Source organism: Nannobrachium achirus, assembly GCF_963921795.1.
Source record: "Nannobrachium achirus genome assembly, chromosome: 7".
NCBI lineage: Eukaryota > Metazoa > Chordata > Actinopteri > Myctophiformes > Myctophidae > Nannobrachium > Nannobrachium achirus.
This window is the reverse complement of record NC_137816.1, coordinates 8001081-8028471: the sequence shown is the minus strand read 5'-3', so window position 1 is coordinate 8028471 and position 27391 is coordinate 8001081. Positions and strand designations below refer to the sequence as shown.

Genomic DNA, 27391 nt, shown 5'->3' with positions numbered 1-27391 from the left:
GCCAATCAAAGTTGGGCTCTCATAGACTTTACTATAGAGTAAAATAATACAAAACATAAATATGCTTTAAGTAGCATGTGAGGGGTCAAACTAGGGTTTTTTTCATGATTCTGAATCCACTGCAAGCATTTGTTTTGCACGAAAAACATTCCTTTTCCGAAACACGGCCCCCACAACATTTTGAAAAGTGACAACTCATCCCTAAACAATAGTTTTATGGGGGCCATTTTTAGCCCAATGAATGTTTTTCGTGCAAAACAAATGCTTGCAATGGATTCAGAATCATTTTTTTGTATTATTTTACTCTATGGTAAGCCCAAAGTTGATTGGCTCCCACAAGTTTCCCAAGACAAATCTGCGATGCCCCTATAGCCAAAAATGTTCCATATGGCATGTTCTAACTGTGTGCCAAATGTCATGCTTTTATCATAAAGTGCACGATTCCATCAAAATACTGCCCGAAACGCCCGTACTATTGTTCTCTGAGCGAGCAGTAAGATGATGTCCCACTGACTGCATGCATTAGCATGCTGTTTTACCTTTCAAACAGGGTTTTCATGAAACGCTCTAGCTTTATCCTGACAGGCCTTCTTGAGCCTCCGTTCATTGAAGGGGCCGCAGGCTCTCTTTTGTCATGCTAACTGACTCAATTAGAGAGGACTTACAAAGGACTGCCTAATGTGACTTGCGTGCCCTGCGTGAAAACCACAGACCGTAAAAAATAATGGACAGCGTTATACACCCATATACTCTACAGACGCTAAATGAAGCCTATTTGGCAAGTGAGTGCAATCTGCCATCTTTCCGCATCCTGTCCTGGAATGGAAATGAAACAAGGATTCTATTAGTTGGGACAGAGCGGGGGGTGGGTCAATAAATGCTATTGGTTGGGAGCTTGTCAATCAAGCTAGCCACGCCCCTCCTACAGCATACCCTACTTTATCATCAATTTAACGACTTATTCCCAATGGTCCACACTGCCACTGACGACTTTGTGGTCGTGCTGGATGTCGCTGTTCGCTAGCTTATGGGGTAACCCATTTTGTACAGCTCTCACTGAAGGCGGTCGCACTCTCTCTAGCTCTCTTATCTCTCCCTCCCTCGTGTGTCTACCCGCTGCTTACGGAGAGTTTCCCCTTCTCATTGTCTTCGAAACGGAGCGTATCTGAACACTGTCTCTACTCTCGTAGCTATTTGGACCTATTTGGAAGCAAACATGGATCTGGTGAGCTATGCACTGAATGCCATGGATACTATCTTTTCAACACGAAAATCTGGTTCGGAGGAATCCAGTTGTCCCGACGGAACCTACCCAGCTGGGTACGTGATGGACTACCGGCAACGGTGGAATATGATGTGCCTTACGGTTCTTTCCGTTGAGGATGTGGAAGATCTTTATCTTTTTACTCTTGTGATAACAGGGTTTCTGCTGATTGGCATGGGCTTTGCCTTGGTTTATCGAAAAATCTGCAAGATGGGTGGACCCCCAGGAGCCCCAAAACTGCCCGTCATGATATTGGAACTGCACAAAGTTGCTTGTGCCCAGACTGTTGCGTTTAACGAACTCAAACGCAATGTCAACATCTTGCTGGAGCAAAACAACGCTATGCAAAGAGGGCCAAAATATGGACAATAGAGGAGTATACTCTAACTCTCTGTATCCCTCGCCCGAATTATTACGACCGGACTGGCACGACCTTGGAATACCGCACTCCTCCTGTGAGATGGGAACTGTGTTGTGTGCGCTCGCCCTCCAACTCCCCCAACCTAAAGGAAGTCAATGTGAAGGGAAGCCTTTCCCACCCTCACCCAATTCATGTCTGCTCCCACACGAACATCTGGTGTTTTGACTTTCGAGCTGGTGCTGGGCCAAGGACGTCTACATAGTATCGCATTGTCACCAGCGAAAAGGACATTCTGACCTAGCTACTATCTGGAAGCTTACAACCGGACTAACGCACACACGAACACAATCGCAGACTTACACGCACACACACATCCATTCACCTGCCTTCACCCCCCCCACCCCCCCCCCCCCTTCCCAATGTTCGTAAGGGCTTATTTTTTCTTTCTCCCGGGCAGTTCCAGGAGGAACTGCCCGGAAGCAATGTTTTTTTTTAACGGCCCAAGCAACCCAACACCATCCAATGCAAAGCTTGCACCTCCCAAATCTTTATCTTTTTCTTTTTCAGCAAGAAAGGGCTATAGCAGCGCCGTGGTACTGTATGTACTGTATGGCAGCAGCGTGCTCCCTTAAATGCACAAATACATTTCGTTGTACTGTGAATGTACTTGTATGTGTACTGTTCTTTGAAAATGAGTTGATCGTTGACAAATGAAACTGTGCCTGTGTACCTGTACTGTATTGTTACAATGACAAATAAACTCTAATCTAATCTAATCTAATCTAACCGGAAGGTCAACCGGACCAAAAACAGAGTTTCTGTTTTTGACGAGTGGTGGAACGCAAGGTCGATGCGAAAACTGATATATTTTGAGTTGATCGTCACAAGTGGACAGGGACTTATTATTTTCCGAATTAGTCCGAAGGTTCATAAAGGTCTCTCCATACTTTGACCGAAATGTTTGGTGAGTTGTGTTTTCCGACGTGCAAATTTCCGAACTCTCGTTCGGTCCAATGCTTTTCAGAAGTCCCGAGGGATATCATTTTATGGTAGAAAAGGACCTTTTGACCGAAAACGGCGGTTTCGGTCGAAGTTTGGAGAGGCCTTTAGTCCGAATTTGTTAAGAATACTATGCCTAACTCTAACCCTAACCCTAACCTTAACCTCAGTAACCCTAACTAAATTTGGACTAATGAACCTTCGGACTTATGGGCAGTCCCCCTCCAGGACAACCGTGGGCATCTTTTGAGCCCTCCCGCGAGGGAATCGGACCATAGTGGAATATTCTATGAATTTTCAAAGGTTAGTGAAAATCTCTGTAAGTGAAACTAGCGGCCATTCATATGAACTCTCGCCTTAACTTACACGCCGGGTCCTTGGAACTAACACGATGCTTCATTTATAGTGCTTTGTTTAAAAGGCTCTTAACTTTAATATTAGATCTAAAATGTGTGAGTGGGTGGATGGGTGTCCACCGAGGCAAGTGCTACAGTATCTCGCCGTTTACTAAGTGGCTTGTATAGTGGCACAAGTGGCCATTCCAGGTGGAAAAAAGCTTTCACAAAATAGCAAAGGTCAAAATGTACAGCCTTAATAGTTGAGTGCGTAAAGAAAATACATCAATTTGGTGTACTACTCTTAGTTGTTTGGCACAGCAACTCCATTAGAGTTCCTCCCTGTGCCTTTATATATCCAACTGCGGCACTTTAGCGGAGCCCTACTACGCCTAAAGCACTCAGCGGAAAGAACATTTGATGAGAGCGAGATGCGGCGGTGAGCGATGAATGGAGTGACCTTCACACACCTTCTCCATATGGCAGGTGGTTACACTGGTAAAGTTCTCATTAGTGTGCTTCTTACCACTTTGGCACATTAGCTTCCCTTTGTGTGCATGCATGCATGCGTGTGTGCGTCCAGGGGTGTCGCACCAAATTCTGGGCCCTGGGTACAAGGATTCACTGTGGGGCCCCTGTGCTTTAACTATTGAAAAATAGCAGATATACAAGCTCACAGCGCAGCACCGAGTGCCGCGCTGCGAGCTTGTAGATCTGCTATTTTTGAAAAATCAGGAAAATCTTTGAATATTTCAAATCCTTCTAAGGTTTTTTTGAAAAACCTATGTTTCGATGTCAGTGGAGCTCAAACCTTTTCATGTGCAGGACCCCTAAAATGATATGTATTTGGCCACGGACCCCCATCTCCAAATATTTAGTTCCAGGGACCCCCCAGAAGCAAAATTCTAGTTACAAATGTTCGCTTAAAAATACATATATTCAAAGATTTGCACATATTTTCAAGACTTTTCAAAAAATAGCAGATATACAAGCTCGCAGCGCGGCACTCGGTGCCGCGCTGTGAGCTTGTATATCTGCTATTTTTCAACAGCTAAAGTATAAAATAATTAAGGCCCCTCCAACACCTTGGGCCCTAGTAACTCAGTCCCACTTTCCTACCCCCTGTGACGCCCCTGTGTGCGTCTCACAAACACACTGTGCAGGTGTGTGAGAACAAGTCATTAGTGACTAATAGGTGAAATTGTTGTGGAAATGCTCTGTATCCTCTCTGGCTGTCATCTCTAGTACTCCTCCATCCTCCAGTCTTGTGTTTTCACTTCACTGCTTTTGTACTCACCACTCTTTCTCTAATGCTCCGGGACATTCAGTGCATTACTGACATTGCTATGTAATAGCTTTTGAAAATAAATCTGTATATATTAAGGGTACAACGGTTTACAAGATTCACGGTTTGATATTTTGGTGTCACGGTTTCGATACTTTTTCGAAGAAATGTCCTTGATTTATAAATGTATTTTTATAACTACGTATTTTTTTGTTTTAACTTTGAACAATATGGTACCCAACCTCTTGGGCAGTAGTTCTCTGTGTGGGCTCTGCGGACCCCTAGGGGTCCTTGAGGGGGTTTCAGGGAAATGTGGGTGTGGCGTGGTATTGTATTGTATTGTTCGGTACAGGTTCATTCGGTTTGGTACACCCTCGTATTGAACGGTTAGATATCGATACATGTATTGTTGCACCCCTAGTGTATATATTTTTTTTTTCTTTTTTTTTTTTTTTTTCATTTAAAGTCTGTTCACTATTCATTGCTTTAAATGTCATTGCATACTGTATATACTGTACAGTATGTATGTAAAATGTATCCCAAGAAAAGGCCTTATGATATATCATAGTTTATACATTTAACGTTCCTTGTAATATTCATTGAGAGGCAGATTAATGTCTACTGTAATCATTTTGAAGGACATGGTTAAAAATTACAAGTGGAGGACGTCTTCTTGTGGAACAAAGCTCTTTAAGTTCACTGTGATTTAATGTCTTCCCCTACATACATAGTACACAATAAAATCCTCAGTGTTCCTTGATCCATGTGTAACACTGAGAGTGTGTGGATGTATTGTACACTCTCAGGGTTAAATTTACACTGCAGATCTTACTGTGCACTTAATAAAACTGTCAATGCCCATAGGGCTGTCACAATTATTACATAATCGTCTAATCGTAATTATTTGACATAATCGCAAATATTTTGTCATAATCGTCATAATCGTGAATGTTGAAAAATGTTCATACATTGACAAACATTTTCAGAAATAGTGGAAATAGCAGGTCTACAAGCTCACAACGCTCACAACGCGTCGCGATGCGACGCGTTTCCACCATCAATGTTATTTTTTAAGTAAAAGTTGTCAAATATGTCAGTCATTTCTTTGTATATTTAGGTTATATGTCATATGTACCATGTGCAACTTCAAAGCCTAAAAGCCAAACAGAAATGTAATTGTCAACGACAAAAACACAATTAAATCGTTAATCGCAATTATTTGACTGACAATTAATCATCATGTAAAATGTCATAATCGTGACAGCCCTAAATGCCCATCTTCACAAAAAACTGTGCCTATCTCTCTCTTTAATGGATTTATAAAGCTGTTTTTGCATCGTTGCCAGGCTATGAGATGCTAGTTTTGAAACATTTGGAAGTTTTGCCTATAATGATATATGCCCAAAATAGGGACACCAGGGTTAACCACTTAAACCCTATACTTCATTGACCGGGGTGCCCCAGGGGTGTATACTTGTTCCCCTTCTTTTTTTCCCCCTCTACACCATATCTCTGCTTAAAAATAGCCAATCTGGGGTGCCCGCTGGCCTAGTGGTCAAGGCGCATACCACATACTAGGCTATGATGCCTGCTGGCGTCGCCGGTTCGATTCCCGATCCGGACGACCTTTGCCGCATGTCATTCCCCATCTCTCTTCCCATTTCCTGTCAGTCTACTATCCTATCAAATAAAGGCATAAAAAGCCCAAAAACAAATCTTAAAAAAAAAAAAAACTAGCCAATCTGCAAGCTCAAAACGCTTCTTGTTGCGACGAGTTGTGAACTTGTAGATCGGCTATTTTCGTGGAATGACAGCAATGGTTAATGTGGTTAATCTGCTCCCGTGTCCATACTCTTACTGTACCTTACCAGCGGATATGTCTCACATACGGTATTCACAAAAAGTAATCCTGATTGTTGCAACAAAATGCACTGTGATTTTCTTTTTTTGAAACACTCAAACATACACTCTCTCTCTCTCTCTCTCTCTCTCTCTCTCTCTCTCTCTCTCTCTCTCTCTCTCTCTCTCTCCTCTCATCTCTATGTATAGAAGGTAGCTTGCATGATGTGTTGTGATGTGCTTTCGTGGTCGGCACGTGTTCTCCACAGGCCTGCTTGCGTTCTTTGGCTTCTCTTGAAAAAAAGAATTAACGTCCCCCCATCTCAAATTTCTTCTCTTGTGTCCCCATAGTGCAGGTAAACTACAATAACAAAGTAACCCAACGCTAACAAGGGCAGCAGGCCTTAATGAGAGATCAGTGACATTGATACGAACCGTTGCCCAAGTTCAAATGATGGCAAATGATTAAAAACATACATGTTCTTGGAAGTGCTTTTTCTTGTCTCGGGGATCTAAACGTGTCTGTGTGAGGGAAGCACTTCCCCCAGACTTCGCCATGGTACATTTGCAGAGTTATGTAAAGGCTTGGTTTCAAATGATGTTGAGTTGGAATTCATCGCAAAAGGCATGGCAGGGTTAAAACAACGGCCCGAGGATAAGGGAGGAGGCTTTAACTGTTTAGAACGGGTACACATTATTGTGTATCATTATTTTACGCTTTAACTATTGAAAAATAGCAGATCTACAAGCTCACAGCGCGGCACCGAGTGCCGCGCTGCGAGCTTGTAGATCTTCTATTTTTGAAAAATCGTATTGCATTGGATTAACGAACGACAACATGGCACATCAGTGCGTTGAGCGCACATTTCCGAACGCACCCATTGTGTCAATCTCATGTGGTCTATGATTAAAGTCAATGGAGAAAATGAATTCACGAATATATTTATATAAATTAAACTATGTAACGTATCTCTTAACAAAATAGCACACGTGCGTGTCGCAGTGAAGCCGGTCGATTTGACATATGGCTCAAGTGCATGCCACCAAAACTGTGGGAGGAGTAGCGTGGCAAAAAATGTTTACTTAGGAGACGATGGAAGATGGAATAAAGTCAGACAAGTACTATAGCAGGGCATAGGGCAACCACACTAATTAGAGTTGTAAGCACTCATTAATATTCATAACAATAATTGTAGCACATTATGAAGGGATGTCATCCAAAACATAGTCAATCATCCCATAATCTTTCAAAACAAATACAAAAAAAAGATTGGGATGGGTTTGATAACATCCTCAACATTTGCCTATAGAACGGAAGAGCTTATAGCATGCCTAAAGATATTTCTACCCGCCAGAAGTGAAAGCGCACCGCTAAACACTTGCTGCTGAACTGCCAGAGATGCGAGCGACATGGCACCTAAAGCCCCTATCAGTCACGGTGAAGTCCTATTCACCGTGACTGACTGGTCTAGATCGACCAATCAGTGAACGGGGTGAATAGCCTATCTGTCTGAAAGTAAAAACAGAGAGATGCGTCGGGACTCGCGGTGGAAAGCTCTTCACCGCGAGGAATGACGCAACGTTGTAGTTTTATGACTCAAAAAGACTACACCGCGGTGGATAGCTCTTCACCGCGGTACCGACTCTGATAGGGGCTTTAGACTCACATGAGGATGGGGAGACGCAGTTGATGCAAGCACGTTGTTGGCACGTCTGGCTGTGTCGCTTTTATACACATACCTACATGGAGATCCTTGACATTAATATAACGTCATAGTATGGTCTTTTTAAAGTTCGGAAAGCTGCACGTCGGACATTCGGAACTCTCAGGCGAAAGGTTTGGCGGTCGGAGACTGTATGGACAGGCCTTTAAGTTAAGGCATAAGAGCTGGTACTTAAAACGTAATCAAAATACAGCCCTAAGTATGGTACAGTAGTTATACTGTGCTGTTCCGTATTATGAGTGTTCCACCACTCATAATATTTAGTAGGTATATTATAAGTTGTTAGACCCGACCTTTAACTAAGTAAAGTGTTACAGACAGTTACTTATGTCATAAACTAACCTCTCAGTACTGTGGTAGGAGGTGCTACTTCCATCGTTCACGAGCAAAGAATGCTCGGTCGCAGCCAAAGCAATATTTCAAACAGTGTGTTCTAGAATTAGTTTAAAGATTATAAATCCTCACAGTCAGACTTACTGTAAATCCTATTACTTTCAATCCACCACTTTGCCATGCCTCGTCGACAAAGCATAGAGCATACAAATTAAATGGATGACGGCGTGTTTGCCATAAAGATTTCTTTGGAACGCCCAGAGGCTCAGTTAACAGATTCACCTTTTCATCAGCCAAGCTCAGCTCACATCTGGTTCAGAGTTGTGGTTTAGAGTTGTGTGTGCCCCCATCGCTGGCACACAGCTGGGGCGATGAATCGGCTTAGATGCTTGTGATCAGTGTGTGGGTGTGTGCAGGGACGTGCTGGCCATTAGGAAAAGCGGGACAACGCCCGAACGGCCGGTTCATTGCCGGTTCAAATGTGGGCCTTCGTTCCATTTTGGGGGCTGTGCGGCCAACAAAGTAAATCGTCACTGTCGGGCAGAAACCTCGTATCTCCAAGTTTCAAATGTATGATGAAGCCCTGCTTCATCATACAAGGCCGTTGCACAAAAGTAGTGAAAACGGCAGATCTACAAGCACACAACGCCTCGCACCGCGAGGCGTTGTGTGCTTGTAGATCGGCTGTTTTCAGTAGTTTAAATCATTTTTAAAATGATAAATACAAAACAAACGGTTTTGGACATATAAGGTTTCCACCCGACAACGACAAAATATATATATAAAAAAAAAAAGAGGGCCTCTCCAACTCTTTTTCCCAGGCTGAATCAGGGGCCCAGCACGTCCCTGTGTGTGGGTGTGGGTGTGGGTGTGTGGGTGTGTGGGTGTGACTATGGCCAGTTGTTAAAAGGGTGCAAGATTGATTTTCTGCCGGCCACGCAACCCGCCCACCCGTTCCAATAAAGACGCGTGAACACTCGCACACGAACGCACATGCACATATAGAGCACTAAAACGCCAGGATAATTATAGGTGCCTTGCCAAAGAGAGACGCGAAATGATTTAGTGTGATGCTGCTGAAAAGCTGAAAGACGCTTTTTAAAATCATTCTCCGCATAATCCTCCGCCTTTTTTCCCAACCACTTTGATAGCCCTGATTTATCGATCCTGTGACATACAATGCAGGTTGCTCTGCTCAGTAACATCTGGATGTGTGTGTGTGCGTGTGTGCGTGCGTGCGTGCGTGTGTATATATATGAGAGCAGTGATGGGCAGTAGCTAGCTGCGAGTAGCTTAGCTACATAGCTTAACTACATTTCTAAGTAGCGTAAAGGAAACTAGCTACATTTCTCTGGGGATAGCTTGTAGTGTAGTTGAGCTGTATTTAATCAAGAGTAACTAGTAATGTAGCTTACTACATTTTCCAAGTAGCCGGGTCATCACGGTCGGGATGAATAAATAAATGAATAGAACAGTCATTACAATGGTGTCCCCAATAGTGAGGGGTATACATTTAATTTAAAGCCAGACAGAAGGTTTCCAGTTTCAGTCTGTTTTATAATAAACATTTTGTTTTGCCAGCATTTTTTGCCTGCATGCCCATTTGTTTGGTGGAAAAAAGAAGAAAGAAAAAGTAGTATTGATGTAGCTAGCTATTTTTGTCCTGTAGTTTGTAGTGTAACTTGCTACATTTCTCTGGGGATAGCTGGTAGTGTCGTTGAGCTATATTTAATCAAGAGTAACTAGTAGTGTAGCTCACTATATTTTCCAAGTAGCTTGCCCATCGCTGTACGAGAGATATGCTTTTATGTGGCAGAAACACTGCTACTCACGCATACACATTTCATCTTGAGCTCCATGGTTGTTAAAGGTTGAAGGCGTGCAGTTTTATTGGCGGTACTTCTTCTATAAAATTCCCCTTTCATTCTGTTGTGTGTCTGCCACCTGCACGATCCCTCTACGATCCCTCTGGCTGCTGTCTGCTTCCCTTTGAAGCAGATCAGCACTTTAACCCATTTAGGCCTAGGATTATTGACTGCTTTAACTATTGAAAAATAGCAGATATACAAACTCACAGCGCGGCACCGAGTGCCGCGCTGTGAGCTTGCAGATCTGCTATTTTTGAAAAATCATGATTTTTTTTTGCTAGTCTTTGAATATATCTACTTAAAAGCGAACATTTGTAACTCAAATATTTACTTCTGGGTGGTCCCTGGAACTAAATATTTTGAGATGCGGGTCTGTGGCCAAATACATGTCATTTTGGGGGTCCTTGACATGAAAAAGTTTGAGAACCACTGATTCAGAGGAAGGATTTAGAAGTCGGGTCAAAGATCGTGTCAAAGATATTCAAAGACTTGCACTTGTTTTCACGACTTTTCAAAAATAGCAGATATACAAGCTTGCAGCGCGGCACTCGGTGCCGCGCTGTGAGCTTGTATATCTGCTATTTTTCTAAAGTTAAAGCATAAAATAACGGTTAAAGTGGTTAAAATGTAACGCGACTCGGGCGCGTTCCAGGTATTTGAGAGTTTTAACACCCATTACAGAACGGGGAAGTACCAACAGACGCACACGCACAGCCTATAGAGTTTTAATTGCACTTTCTTTGTGAACAATTTCACACTTTGCCGTGCGGTCACTGAAACTTTCACTGTATTTTAGGGATGGGACGATATGAACGTTTCATATCACGATTATTGTGGCAAAAGAAATTGCGATTTACAATATGTGACCCAGCATAGCAGAGTGCCCCTCTGCTATGCTGGGTCAAGCACAGCTTTAGACTAGCCCAGAAATTACTTTTTTTTTTCTTTTCTTTTTGGAGCTGTGTGAAGCACAGGCTCCCTATACGTGGCCGTGTGGGTCTGTCTGTGTGTCTGTCTGTGTGTGTGTCTGTATGTAGCCTGAACTTCCTAAACTTCGGCACGCTACTAGTCCCACAGTTTTGCCACCACACACTCGCGCCATATGTCAAATCGACCGGCTTACTCGGGAATCGTGGGCTAGTAACTTGCTAAGAGAAAGGTTCAATAGTTTAATTGATATTAATTTATTAGTGAATTAATTTTCCCCATTGACTTATAATGGGAATCGCAAAAACTCACATTCAATTATTTGTCTCTCGCAAACCATAGGGGCTAGAGTTTCAAGACTTGGAGAAGAGGTTCATAATGATTTCAAGGATTAAATAAAAAATAATTGTGTCATTTGGCCGCATGGTGGCGCCATAACACCCCACTTTACGTTTTGGCCTGTAACTCTTGAACCGTAGGTCGGAAAATTAAAAATATTTTTTCCCTGGATTCCTTGGGTCATGACGCATCTCCCCATATAGGCCACGCCCATTTGCGCCATGATAGATTTTCCGCCATCTTGAATTTTCTCCAAAACACACTTTTTGCTCCTTTTCCTACATATTTTCTTCAAATGTCACAAAAATCGGTACACATGATCCACACACACACACACACACACACACACACACACACACACACACACACACACACAGCTCCACTTCACACGGGTGTGATTTTTTTCTAAAATGTGATAAAGCCACAAAAGCATTTCATAAATATCAGGCTACATTTCACTTAAACGCCAGAGCTTAACTCTGCATGTAAATAAGACTTTTTTAAATTAATGTGAAGAGAAACCTCACATTTTGCAGGTTACATTTCATCTAAAAGGCTGAATTTCTCAGATCTAGTATTTCTGCATGGCATAACTCTATAAGCCATATCTACAAAACTGTTGGGTCAATCTTCACAACGAATATATCATTGTGTAGCTATGATTCCCAGCCTTCAGGTGAAATGAAAAAATTAAAATGAAATAAAATTCAATGACTAGCCCTCAGCTGTGTTCGGTCACATATTATCGCGATAATCAAAATCTAGTATGTGGCGACTAAATGTGAGCCTCTAGACTTTTAGGATGGGAAAAATATATACATTAATTAACCACTATTTCAAATTGGGTCGATACATTTTTTTCTTTTTTTACTTAAAATGCATATCGGTTGATAATATCGGTTATCGGCCTCTTTGATCACGACTTATCGATATCGAAATCGGAACATGAAAATCCCATATCGGTCGACCCCTAGTAGCAGCAGTTGGATCAATGGGATGTTGGGTCTACCCTGCACCGCCTGACCATCCATAAACAGCTGCATCTTCACAATAGAGTCTTGTTCCAGCTGATGAAGCTCAATAAGATTAAGCCCACTTTTAACCTACCCCCACCCTGACAGAGGGCCAGCAGATGCAGGCTAATTTAACCCATTTAGGCCTAGAGTTATTGACTGCTTTAACTGTTGAAAAATAGCAGATATACAAGCTCACAGCGCGGCACCGAGTGCCGCGCTGCGAGCTTGTAGATCTGCTACTTTTTTTTTTAAAAGCCGTGAAAATGTGTGCAAATCTTTGAATATATGTATTTTCAAAGCGAACGTTTGTAACTAGAATGTTGCTTCTGGGTGGTCCCTGGAACTCAATATTTTGAGATGGGGTTCCGTGGCCAAATAAATATCATTTTCGGGGTCCTTCACATGAAAAGGTTTGAGCACCACTGACACAGTAGTCTCTCAAGGACAGACACTGAGCTCCATTTAAGTGAAAAGGACATTTTCTTTGACGATGGCTATAGCCAGATTGCTGACATAGAAACATAGGTTTATCAAAGAAATCTTAGAAGGATTCAAAAGACACTTATAGAATCAAATTTTCACGATTTTTCAAAAATAGCAGATCTACAAGCTCGCAGCGCGGCACTCAGTGCCGCGCTGTGAGCTTGTATATCTGCTATTTTTCAATAGTTAAAGCATAAAATAACGATACACAATATGTGTACCCGTTCTGAATGGCTTAAGACATTATGCACTAATACGGCGTCTCCTCCAAGGATTAAATGAGATTAAGTCATTACGCTGCCAAGGAATCAGTCCCTACCCTGGACCGTGAAACGTGTAAAATGAACGTCTTGCGAGAAATTAGAGCAGAGCAGATTGCGAGACGAGAAGAAGCGGCTTGATACAATGTAACCTTGGTTTATGTGAGTCATAGTGGAATCATCGGCATCCAGGCAATCCTCGGCAGCCTAATTGGTTAATCGTATCTCGACAAAATGCACAAGTGTCTACTAGTGTAAAACACGCACGGTCGTGCGGATTCAATCCCCTCGTTTGGCTGCTCGCTAAAGCCCCTATCAGAGTCCAAAGGTGAAGAGCTATCCACCGCAAATTTCAGTCAGAAAATAAGTGGAGGCCATCATAGTCAGTCACGGTGAAGTCCTATTCACCGTGACTGACTGGTCTAGATCGACCAATCAGTGAACGGGGTGAAGAGCCTATCTGTCTGAAAGTAAAAAACAGAGAGATGTGTCGGGACTCGCGGTGGAAAGCTCTTCACCGCGAGGAATGACGTAACGTTGTGGTTTTATGACTCAAAAAGACTACACCGCGGTGGATAGCTCCTCACCGCGGTACCGACTCTGATAGGGGCTTTAAACGTCTTGTCGAGTGGCGGTATGTCCTTGCGTCTCTGATAACGTGTCCCATGTTGGGGACGTACTGCATTATGGGTAACTCTCTGCCTTAGCAGTCTGGACGCGTTATACATTATGGAGGTGTAATCAGCCAGAGCAGCCACATAACAGGTTTAAAGATCAACAAAGCTGTCAGGTACTATGGTAGAGATTTAGCCAGATGAATGGAGGAGAGTGGAATTTTCCATCTTCTTGCACATGACAGCCCAGTGAAGCAAACCCACCTCATGTCGCTGGGTCTTTGCATTGGACTTGCTAATATGATGATGTTTGGACATGGCTGACTGTGTCGGGTTTTTTCACGCGTGTGTGTACACTCGATGTTTATCACGCGTGTGCGTGTATGTGCGTGCGTGCGTGCGTGCGTGCGTGCGTGCGTGCGTGCGTGTGTGTGTTTGTGTGCCCGTGTGCCTGTGTGCGCGCGTGAGAAACCCTGTCTCATCTGACTTTCAAATGCGAGACAGTTTGGCAAGGCCTCGCCGATGCGTGACACATGGAGATGAGGTGAGCCTATTAAAAAAGCGTTTGCGATGTCTCCCCGAAAACTTATCAGCGCCGCTCCCCACCGTGTCAGTAATCATTTATCAGGGAAACGGCAGCTTATATTTATTCTCTGTTTAGTCGTGCTTCCCCTCAAGCATGTAAGAGGGATTGTTTATGTGTGCTCGGGGGCCCAGGGGAATGAATTACTACTTCCCTAGAGTTTTCTCTCTCTCTCTCTCTCTCTCTCTCTCTCTCTCTCTCTCTCTCTCTCTCTCTCTCTCTCTCTCTCTCTCTCCTTGACATTCAGAAGGAACTGCTCTCTCTCTCTCGGATTCTTCTTATACATTTGAGCTACTGTTTGTCAGCAGTCTGTGTCGTCTTGGTTTTGTTTTCAGACCTTTACTAGAGTTAACTCTACAGAGATACAGTAATGTACGTGTGTGTTTATCTGGGTGTGTGTGTGTGTGTGTGTGTTAGGGCATTAACGAAATGCCCTAAGTCGACTCAGTCGACTTCATTACACAAGTCGACTCCCGCCAGAGAAAGTCAAAAGTCGAAGTAAAAAAAAAAAAAAAAAAAAAAACGTTCTATTGTGAAAAAAGCCGATCTACACGCTCACAACGGATTGGTCAGGACCCCCACGGTTTTGGACATACAAGATTTTCACCGGACATTCAACGACGATATCTGAACTGTCGCTGGAGTAGCGGGAACGCCACCGTCGCCCCCTGCAATGTTGTGGCCCTCGGCTTGGTATCCTAGACATAATTCGGCCCTTGGAGAAAACTAATTGGGGAACCCTGTCATACGCTGACGTGGCAATCAGCTGACCAATTGGGCTTATTTAAGTTTGTGTTCATCCTGCGTTCCTTCTGCGTATGCAACCCTGGTTTGTAATACACTGTTTGCCTACCCAGCACCACCCAAGGGCTATGTTACAGTATATATGGGGGGTTGTTATTATATATCTGTCTGCCTGCTCTTAATTGTTAATGAGGGTTGTCTAATTGTGCTGAGCAGGGGAAAAATATGTAGCAGAGCCTGAACGGCAAGATAAAACGATACCTACACTTGCATTCACATTCTATAATAATATATATTGGTTCATTCTATTCATGAGTTATCTGACTGATCTGGTACTGTACTGTACGTCCCTTGATTAATTAGAGGTTTCAATGGAGTCCTTGCTGCATTAGATTACTGTGACAGCTGATTTGCGATTGTAAGTAGCAGACACTGGGTCACATTGATCACACTGTTACTTACTGGATATATGCCAGCAGTGAATGAAGAATTATGACTGCTATTCAGTATTATCCACATATAACTAATCTACAGTAGGCTACTTGTATAATGTTCTGGACGGTGGTGGGTGGGGTCTTGTATTTTCATCCTCTTATTATTTGCAAGGACAGTAGAATTACACATATTATACACCTCATGGGGGATCAGCTTTCTGGTAGCCCTAACCCCAATTGTAGTGAATTCAATTTTATAGATTTTTTTATGGCCCCACGTATATATACATTCGTGGGGACCTGTTCGTGCGTGTGTGTGTGTGCGCGTGCACGTGTGTGTGTGTGTGTGTGTGTGCGTGTGTGCGTGCGTGCGTGCGTGCGTGCGTGCGTGCGTGCGTGTCATTTAGCGCGTTGAACGATGCCTTGATCCAGAACATTCCTCACATTCTCAAAGCCATGAAAAGGAAAGGACATTTCACCCCACCCGTCTGTTAACCTAACCAGGTCCTTTTCACCTCCCAATGTTGTCTCCCATTCTCTCCCCCTCCCTCCCCCTCTCTGTCTCTGTCTCTCTCTCTCTCTCTCTCCCCCTTACTTCTCCATTCACCCTTATTTTCTCTGTCCTCCACCTCCCATCCCTCCAATTGCTGAATGAAGCTGACTGTCTCTCTCCAAGCTCACCTTGGAGGGAGACGCGAGAGCGACGGGAAGAGAGAGAAAGAGAGTGAGAGTGTGTGCGTGCGTGTGTGTGTGTTGGGGGGGGGAGCGTGGCAAGGGTAGGTTGAGTATCAATCTGTCTGTCTGTCAGCGGTAAATTGGCCCTCAGGGGAGTCTGTCTGTCTGTGTGTCTGTTTGTCTGTCTGTGGCGGGTGTCTCCTCCTGACGCTCTGAGAATCCTTTCTCCCTAAAGGTCAGAGGAGCTGATGGGACGTTTTGCTGGCCAACAATGGACTGGAGAGACTCAACGATAACTGCTGTGTAGGACGACAGACAGACAGACAGACAGACAGACAGACAGACAGACAGACAGACAGACAGACAGACAGACAGACAGACAGACAGACAGACAGACAGACAGACAGACAAGACAAGACAAGACAAGACAAATAGGACAGACAGAAAATAGACTTAGAATTAGACATACGACCAAAAACCTATAAGACAGACACAGATAGACAGATGGACAAACAGACACACAGACAGACAGACAGACAGACAGACAGACAGACAGACAGACAGACAGACAGACAGACAGACAGACAGACAGACAGACAGACAGATAGATAGATAGACAGAGATAGAGTTAGGACAATAAGACAGACAGATCCAGGGGTGTCCAAACATTTTTCAAAAGGGGCTATATGTAAAAATATAAAATTTATCTTAGGGCCGACTACATCTCCTGCCATACTATAGCCTACCTTTGGACCATAACAAAGTCACATACAAATGCGTCAGAGTATGCAATTGTATTTAACTATACAGTGTAATGTCAATTGTCTTTTGTGGGCAGTTTAGCCTTTCATCTGTGCTATGAACAAAACAAAAACTATGCAGCCTTTTCCCACGTGCATACACTACATTGCTATTATGATTTATTTACAGCCCAATAAATTATTTGCAGTGTAGCCGAACATAACCAGGTGGGAAAACGTCTCTACAAAAATCAAAATAAAATAAAAAGAATGTAGTAACAAGGAAAGCAAAAGCAAATCCTACTGAGAAATGACCTGCCCAGGTTGGTATAAAACAACAACCTTCGATGTATGAATTTCACATGACTACTACTGGCGCCTGGCGGGCCCATGAATTATACATTCTAGAAAGGAGGCTGTGGGCTATATTAGATTTTGCCCTTTTGCCAACGTCTGGCCCCCGGGCCAGACTTATAGGACATGTCTGGTTCACCAGGTCAGTGAAATCCAAGATAAAAGAGGGTATTGTGGGGAAGAACAAGCTGCTCCGCTAGACCAGGGTTGCCCAAAAGGTAGATCGTGATCTACCAGTAGATCACCAAGGGTGTGCAGTTAGACCACATGAAGAGGCTCTAAAAATACAGTATATAATTCAAATATTAAAAGAATATGTCAATATGACATCAAGAAGGGCCTGTCAGCTCCCTTTATGGCTTCTAAAGTAGGCAAACTTTGTTCAAGAGTCAGTAGCATTACAAAGAACCCCAAAACCTACCACTTCCATACAGAAAGGGATGAAGACATTTCCCCCAGTATTTCCCATGTATTTCCCCCTTACAGTAAGTGTGTTTGTCTAAAATGTAACGCCAGTGCTGCTATTCCAAAGCCCCCCTCAGGCCCTCAGCTAAAACATTTTAAAAGTAGATCTCACGTCAAAAAAGTGTGGGCACCCCTGCGCTAGACAGTACAGTACATGCTAGGGATGGGACCATATGAAAATTTCATATCACGATTATTGTGACAAAAGAAATCGCGATTTACGATATTATCGCGATAATCAAAAATCCATTATACTGGGGCGGAACATTTGCCAAAAAATAGCAGATCTACAAGCTCACAACGTGTCGCAACGCGACACGTTGTGAGCTTGTTGATCGGATGTCTTTTGGCAAAGACATTTGATAGAGAGTGGAAAAAAAGACTATCAAATACGTATATTATTAAGTACCTTTTACCAGTTATAGAGGGTTTACAGTATGTGGTACCGGATATGCAGCTCTGCAAATAAAAGGTGAATTGATCCCAGTGGATGATGGAGGACGATATCACGATAAATTAAATCTCCACGATACGATTATTGTGGGTGTTTTTGATCAATATAAAAGCCCCCCCGTCACAACGGTGCCATGTCATTGTTCTGACGTCCCATTAGTCCGACGGCACCTAACCCTAACCTTAAAGGACAACTTTAGTTTTTTACAACAAGGGTTCATATTTTAGATTGTAATTAAAGAATATAAAAGATGAGTGTTAGAATTATTTCATTTACTTCTTTCTATTGTTTTAGAGATTCTTATTTCAGTGTTCGGGGGCATGTGTACAAGTGGCTAAATATGTCATTTTAGATAGAATAAGCCCATTTCCAAGATACAACGCAACCATTCATGGTTGGATGTGACTTATGGGGGCTAGAAGTGTTACTGTAAATAGCAATAAAGAAACTGCTGGCTTATTGTGTCTAAAAAGACATATTTATAGCCACACATTTTAACACGGTAAACGGGATAAAACAATAGAACGAAGCCAATGAAAACATTTTAACACTCACTTTTTCTTTTCTCTAATTACAATCTAAAATATGAACCCTTGTTGTAAAAAAACAAAGTTGTCCTTTAACCCTAACCCTAACCTCAGTAAAACTATGCCTAAACCTAACCCTAAACCTAAACCTAACCCTAAACACCGTCGGAGTAATGAGCTGTTGGACTTATGTGCAGTCCCAGTCACACAACAGGGTCTCCCCATTACACCCATTAGGTACTGTAGTCCAGGGGTTTTCAAACTTGTTTGACTCAGAGCACCCCTGTAAATAACGTTTTCATCCACGGCACCCCTGAGTTACACTGTTAATTTTTAGAATCTTATACACATCCTATTGGAGAAATATCAGTTTCCATCAGAACTGACTGAAAATAACAGTTATACTTGACGTTTAACCACTTGAGCCCCAGCATGCCTATTCTGGGGGGAAGGTTCACCAAAAATAGCCGATCTACAAGCTCACAACCAAGCACAGTGTAAATAAGGCTTTAGCAACACGCGTCACAATGTGACGCGTGTTGCTAAAGCCTTATTTACACTGTGCTTGGTTGGACATCGTGTCTTGCACCCAAAATAGCTCATCTAGATTGGCTATTTTCATCTTCTAAGTATAACTCGGGAGTTAATCTCCCCTCATCTCCCACTGTGACTCACCAGGGGAAAAACTCTTAATTGGAAGGAAGTAATTAAACTATTAAGTGGCTTATTTATTTATTCAGCACATCAGTGGGAGACGCCAGCCAGCTGTTGTCGTGTGTTTCTGCCAGAATCAAACCTCAAGTGTGGTTCCTGTGGAAATAAGCCTCGGCTTTCTAGGATCTCCTTTTAGTTGACCGTGTTCCAGTGATTTGTACTGTCATGAAACTGTACTTTTTTTCTATTGCAAACTTCTAAGAAATTCTTCAATCAATCAAAAGACGCCACAGGTTCGGGAAACATAGCGCTGTACAGCAGCCACTCCGCCCAGATGTAGCGGGTCTTATCAAAGTGAATTGATTTATTAGCATCGCTGATTGGATCACAAACGCAGCTCTGCTGCTCGCTCTGATACAGAAGCCAGTGGAGCCTTTTAGAGTTGGCGTGGATTATTAATGTTCTGTTCATTTCTCTCCCAGTGGCATAGACGGATCATCCCGTAGAGAGAAGGGGGGTGTGTGTGTGTGTGTGTGTGTGTGTGTGTGTGTGTGTGTGTGTGTGTGTGTGTGTGTGTGTGTGTGTGTGTGTGTGTGTGTGTGTGTGTGTGTGTGTGTGTGTGTGTGTGTGTGTGTGTGAGAGGCACATGTTTTTCAGACTGTCAGATAGATGAGTGTACCTTTTGATTCTTTAAATAGTTTGGATCTTCACACATTATTTTTATCTCCTCAGTCAGCGTTTCAATGAGTGTACCGTGCATACAGTTTCAAGCAAAGCTCAAACAAACCCCCATCCCACTTCACTCACACACACACACACACACGCACACGCACACGCACACACACACACACACACGCACCCCAAAATGAGTTTCATCATTTGCCACGTTTGTTCGGCATTTCATCACACTTAGCATTTTTCCGTTCTTCTCTAATCTCGGCGGTGTGGAGAAGAGAGTGTTGCTGCGGGGAACCCGCCAGCCAAAACGCCTCTCAGGCTTCAGGCTGCTGTTGATATGCCGCCGCTCCCTTAATGAGGTCGTTTGCTCCTGCTCCTCATCCCGTCAACGCACGCCACTGTTGGAAGATTGCATCATTTAATGTCATCAAAGCGTGGAGAGGACTACAGAGCTGTGGTGTTCCGTGAGTCAGTCAGTCAGTCAGTCAGTCAGTCAGTCAGTCAGTTCAGCGTTATTATGATTCACACCACAGCTCCAGGCGGAGCCGCTCGTTTCGTGTCACCAGCGTCAGCATAGTTTTACTGAGGTTAAGGTTAGGGTTAGGGTTAGAGTTAGGCATAGTTTTACTGAGGTTAGGTTTAGGTGGTCATCCACCCCGGCACCTCCGCACGGTGAAAAAGAAGCTCTCCCTAGCTCTGGTTCAGCCAATCAAAAGCTTCCATGGACGGGGTTTGCCTGGAGCTGTGGTGTGAATCATAATAACGCGTCAGTTCAGTAGGACTCCAGATGGGTTTGCATTAGGCCGTGTGGACCCCTATAACTCTGAGAGTGTACAAAATGGAACCAAATGGGCCCATTTGTTCAGCATTCGTTCAGCATTTCATTCTCTAATCTCGCGTGAAGAAGGCAGTCGCGTGGCTAATCCCGTAACATTCCATCTGGTTCCATTCGTACACTCCGTAGTATCAAATGTGTATGTTTTTTCGTAAAGTAAAACCCATCCTCATCATTGCCAGACTGTTGCACAAAACTAGTGAAAATAGCTGATCTACAAGCACACAACGCCTCGCGTTGCGAGGCGTTGTGTGCTTGTAGATCAGCTATTTTCACTATTTGAATTCATTTTTACAACGATAAACACAAAACAAACGGTTTTGAACATACAAGGTTTCCACCCAACAACAACGATATGTCCTGTCGTGCCCAGACAGTGTGGCTGCTTAGGTTGCTGCGCTGTAAGAATCCGGGCCCATTTCTACACCTTCATGGTTGAATTACCACTGCACTGGCCGGGACCGCTGGCCTTGCGGTCCGGGCACCTAGGCGGTTCGAGTCCCGTTGCCGACGACCTTTGCTGTGTGTCACTCCCCCTGTCTCCACTAAATTCCGTCAGGTCGCATACACAAACTTTAGAAGGCAATGGTAGGCTATCAGGAGGGAATATGGGAAATTTGACTGATCAATGTTGAGGACCTGACTTTAGAGATACTGTGTACCGCTTTGCGTGATTTTAGGGCAGAATCTGTAGGAGCAGTGTCCAAAAATGTGTTTGGCAAGAATCGGCCTCATGGTGGCGCTAGAATAGGGCCATGTGAGAAATGGGTGGAGGTTGTGGTTTGGCAGCCAAGGAGTGTGTGTGCAAAGTTTGGCATGGGTCGGGGCAACGGTGGCAGAGATATGAGTAGGGGAAAAGTGTGACGTGACGGACAGACTGACTGACAGACTTACAGACAGACTGACAGCCGGTGGAGGTTTTGATAGTAACTGCGACCTGACAGTCGCAAGTGCAATCAGACAGACATCGGACAGACAGACATTCGGTCGTTTATTAGTAGGATAGGATAAAGGCCTAAACACCAAAATAAGTCTTAAAACAAAAACAATCACCACTGTAGGCCTTGCTGTGGCGTGCACCCAGGTGTTAGCCCATGGGATTATCAACTTCTAGGATAGGCCTGCTCCATCCTTCACGTGTTTTCTACGTGCATGCGCACATGTCACAGCATCCACCAACGCTTATCTACTGTAGGGGGGGCGTACTGTATGTTACTACGGCTGTCATGTCAACCAGTATCCCCAGCTTGGTTCTGCCCTGGGCAACCCTGAGTGTGTGTGTCTGTGTGTGGGAGGAGGGGGGTGACTATGCAGTTGACTGCATTCACGTGCGTGCCTGCATGTTTGCATACTCCGACTAACTTTGTTAAGTGTACCTGTATCAGGTTCAGCGATGTGTCCCTTTGAGCACACAGCACAGTATGTACTGTATGTGGTAAAAAAAAAATCCTGCAAACCAAATCCAGCCTGTTTTTCAGAAGAGGTAAGGAGAGCCACCCTCTATCCCCCCCCCCCCCCACTCCCCCTGCCTGTTAGCGCGTGTGTGTGTTGATGGTGGAGCCAGGTCTGTGCTGTTGTGGCTGTTGAGTGAGTCATATTACGCCTTGTCACCGGCCTTACAACGTTGATAATGATATATAATTTGCAGCAACGCGTACCGGTATGTGTGTATGTTGCATTCATTACTCGCAATCCATTACACTTCAAGGTTCAAGGTTCAAGGTTGTACTTTATTGTTACGTAGTTTGTACTGGTACATAAGAGTAAAACATATTCTTTTTTCGGCTTCCTTACAGACAATGCAGTGGTATATACAGTATAAAATAAAGCAGAACAACAGAAAACAACACATCTAAAGATAAAATAATAAGTAATAATGTCTTAGGAAGAAAGAGAGTGCAAAAGGCAATACAGCAAAGAGAATGAAAAAAGCATCCTCGGCTGTGCATGTGCATGAAGTTTGGTGTATTTTATACACCAATGGCATTATTTTCCCGTTGTAGCTACTGTACTTTAACTATTGTAAACAACTTCACAGTGTGTTCTATGTGCAAAAGGTCGGTATAACTAAAAACGTCACAGTATAGTATTTATGTACAATAGGTGCAGTTCAGCCTCACAGTACTGTATGTGAGGCTGAAGCATAGTAGTGCATGGAAGGGACGAGTGGGATGGCGGGGGGGGCTAGCGATTCCTTTTGCCCTGGACCGTTCTTGTCTTTGACGCGTGATTATGGATCCCACTGGGAAAGATGGATAACCACGCCCCGGACTCATTTTTGAAGCTTGTGATTGGCTGAACCGGACGTAGGGAGCGCTCCGTTGTAGTCACTTGGACCGCGCGAGGTGCACCAAAACCCAATTATCATTGCGTTTATCGTGCGCTTGCCCAGGCCTTACAGCCTGGGCATAAATAGAACGATTGCATTCACCATGGCTTCGTAACTCGCACGGCCGGCGGAGCGCCGCGCGAGTTACACGCACTCGCGCCTGAAAACGAGCGCTCTATGCCGTTTCCATCCATCTTTCCCAGTGGGATCCATAATCAGGCGTCTTGGACAGTTTGTTCATGTGCCTGATTGTTTGTGGAAAGAAGCTCTTTTGCAGTCTGTTGCTGGTAGCTTTGAGACTGCGTAGTCGTTTTCCATGCGGCAACATCTTGAACAGACTGTGGTTGGGTGGATCAGTCTGTCACATGCCGTGTACTTCAGTGAGTCCTGTCATATCTGTTCACCTAGTTAACCATATTATGTACAGTATGTAAAGCCAGTGTATGTGTTTGTGTATGCTTTGGGTTAAGGAGTTTCTTTCTTTTTTGTTATGAACTTGAGAAAAAGTACACAGCAAAATCCTCCGTGTTCATTTAACTTCGGCAGGACCAGATGAACCTGGGCGGTCCATTTTGCTTACATTTCTACACCCTTGGAGTTGAATTGACACTATGGGCTGTACTGTCTAATACAAGCTACAGCATCAAAGACCGACATCGTACACAAACTGGTTGGCGGATCACACTTTAACCCATATTAACATAGGTCGGCCCTATCAGCACAACCCAGCCTAGCAGCATAATTACTGTGCTGCACTTTGAAAAGCCACCGCTCAAAAGCATTCCAAAAAAACCTGTAGCAGTCCACAGAGGCAATTTTCGTGTCGGCGTGAGGAAAACGCTGTTATTTCTATTTTGCGTCAGCCCCCTCACTTTTTTTTTTTTTTGCCGGCCCTTTCTAGTCTCTCTCGTCTCGTGCTCTCTCTCCTCTCTCAGCCTGCGGCCTTTGTTCTGTCGTGCACACAAAGGGCTGTAAGTGAAGACTTGTTGAGTCGCAATGTGTCAGCGCGCACAAAGCCACATTACACTGTGGCGGCGACAAAGGTTGTCTGATGTTTCTGGTAGGGGAACCCGACCGAGAGGAAGGGCTTTTTTTTCTGCGGAGAAGAGTACTATAGAATTTGTATTCATTCAATGTGTGTGTGTGCGTGTCTGTGTGTAAAATGGTAAATGGTAAATGGTGCATTTATATAGCGCTTTTATCCAAAGCGCTTTACAATGTGTGTCTGTGTGTGTGTGTGTGTGCGTGTGCGTGCGTGCGTGCGTGCGTGCGTGCGTGCGTGTGTGTGCACGCACTACCGTATGTTAGCATGGGTGCATGAGAATGCCCCATGGACCTTTGCCGCAGAGGTTGGAAATAATTTCCATGTGATTGAATTTCCCCGGCGCTAAATACGCTGTATGCAGATAGCATCTGATGCCGCATTTAAATGGAAGATAGATTTTTAATTACTGACCTCAGCTGTACCGCAGCAGCACGCGGCACAATTGCTTTTTTTTTTCTCTCTGCAGGGCGAGAGTTCCACAATGAAATATAATGATTTCACTGAATAGGCCAGTTGACTGACAAACACAGACACCCACACACCTCCCCACACGCAATACATACACAAACACACAATCACATCTGTTCATTCCCTATCCATTATCCTTAGCCTTTGCCGCCATTATTATGCCTATTGCTTTCTATTTGCAGCACGTCTAACACGAACCACATAAACACTTAAGCGCTATAGCGCAAATGATGGAGCTTGTACAAAAATATAATTTCACCCCCCTGTTTACTTCTGTAAACCTGTGATGTAACAATAACGGCTCAAACGCAATGCCAGCGAGCGACCGTTCCGACGGCGATGGCGCGTGAAAACTGCCCTCATATGGAGCGTCGGCCATTGTGTTGCGTAGTAGCCTGAACCAATCAAATGGCTGCGAAACCTCGCTCAAATAGAGACTGCGAGCGAATATCGGAGGGGTGGACGACGTCGCTGCACGGCACGTTGTCGCTCGCGGTACGTCAGGACGGTCTCATTGAAGCGAAAATTAGATTTCATCGTGTGCATCGCCGGCAGTGCGGATGAGCTGTAATGCTGATTCTGACTCAACTTCATTGACCCATTGTTACTTTTGTTGAATATTTTGATATTTAGTTAACGAAGACTAGACTATTTCAGATGACTATAATACTCAGTCTCATTTTCTTTTTTTCACTCTACACTAGGGGTGGGCGAAATGGAAAAATACAATATCACGATATTTTCCCAAGCTGTATCACGATACACGATTTTATCACAATTCTTTATTCGTTTTTATGGTTATTTTTCAAGTTACTTGACAAAACCTAGACTCTCTGGGTTCCTTTTGGGAGGTCTAAATTGAACTTTGCAAGTATGTAACTCTGACAGTATACAAATGAAACCAAATGGACCCTTACGGGTCCATTTGGTTTCATTTGTATACTGTCTGAGTTAAGTGGAGACCTTGACATTTTAAAGTTTGAGAACTGATGATTTTGACCAAAATGCAGGTTTAAATTGTATCCTGCCACGAATCTCTGTATTAACAATTAAACAGGATTTTTTACAAGGTTGTATCACGATATATACGATATCTCTGAAAAGGAATATCGTGGAGACATTGTATCGTCTCAACGATAATTATCACCATATCGCCCACCCCTACTCTACACCAAATCTCTTCACCGAAATTAGCCGATCTACAAGCTCACAACGTGCCGCGTAGATCAGCTATATCCCCCCAGTGTAGGGACGCTATAGGTTGCCCGTGGTTAAGCTCGTGGCCTCGCTCTGCTCAGTAAAGGATAGCTACAATGTGTCATATAGTCTTGAAGGTTTTAGTGCAGTGGAGAGATGGTGAGCAAGCATTTCTTGCTGCAGATGCACTCCCGTCAGCATTTCAGCAGAATCTGGCCTCCTGTCTGATGCATGACATCAGTGCCTGTCAAGTGGTAAGAGAAGAACATATTTCCACAATAGAGGGTATGCATGTCCACTGGGACCCGCCCCCCTAATCTAGACTGAGTGGCAAAACATTGAGCAGCATGGAGCATTGGAGTTTGGAAGTGATAGTTGCGAATCACTCAACGACCCTGCATACCACCTGTTTCTAAATTGCACATAATGCAGGAGGCAGCAGGATGTTGTGTTGTTGAAAATGAGTGCTTCCAAACTCTGACACTTGGAAAAATAAAAACCTGCACTGAATGTCGTGACAGAAAGTAGCTCATAACATGCCTATGGTGGATTATTATGAAACAAAAACTTGGCAGATAGAAAGAGGAAAATTCAAGCTTTCAGTACAGCAGCAATGTTGGTGAGTTAACTTTGTTTAATACAATCAGATAAGACTTTTCTGTTTGGATTTATGGGCTGTCAATGGCAGAAATTAGTTTTTTGCCACTCAGTAGGCATTCCCACATAACTTCCAGCAACAGTGATGTCACGTGCATACCCTCTATGAGCTCTGTTGTTGTTGATGTTGTTTGCCATTTATCAAAGACTTTGCCTCAATGAAAGTCAAGCAAGCCAGGACCACGTGTACTATACCTTCACAGGGAGAGAAGTCTTGCTGGCTAGAGCTAAGGTTTCTATGTGCAGATAGCAGATCTACAAGCTCACAACGCATCATGAGCTTGTAGAGCTGCTGTTTTTGCTATTGTTATTATTTTCTGACCATCTTCTCCTATGGGGGACGCCAGGTTGAAAGTGGTTAAAGGGATAGTTCACCCCAAAAAGTACTTATTTTCTATCAGTTACACCCCATGAATCCTTGAATTCAATTGTTTTTGTTGCATTCCTAAACCTTATTGGCCTCGAAAATATATATTCTTTTCCGGTAAATGTCTGTCGTACATAATGCCACTAGTTGCTAGACAGTGTCTATTCCCACCAGTGTTGTTTTTGACAGCAAGTTTTGATTTAGTTTTAGTCATAGTCTTTTGAATAAAATGTAATTTAGTTTTAGTAAAATTTTAGTCGGCTAAATGTCAAGATTTTAGGCGACTAAATCTGCAGTTGATTTAGTCGACTAAAATGTATTTTGGCAGGCCTTGATGGCATCGTAATGACTGATTTTACACTTGGTTGCGTGCTGAAAATAGCCGATCTACAAGCTCACAACGCGTCGCGCTGCGACGCGTTGTGAGCTTGTAGATCTGCTATTTTCAGCACGCAACACCTGAGAGCAACCAAACATAAAATGACTCTCTTCTCCACTATCGTTTTAGTCTAGTTTTTATTTTGTTGACGAAATTGTC

General features: G+C 43.6%; 1 protein-coding gene across 1 annotated transcript in view; it reads left to right on the top strand.

Moving 5' to 3' along the window:
- Window positions 1-27391, top strand: part of cemip (cell migration inducing hyaluronidase 1) — a gene marked incomplete at its 5' end in the record, with an annotated part of 198681 nt that overhangs the window by 17856 nt on the left and 153434 nt on the right. Inside the window, one exon of the mRNA XM_080729340.1 lies at window positions 6435-6439. Coding sequence (XP_080585466.1) covers window positions 6435-6439 — 5 coding nt within the window. The remainder of the gene's footprint in view (window positions 1-6434; window positions 6440-27391) is intronic.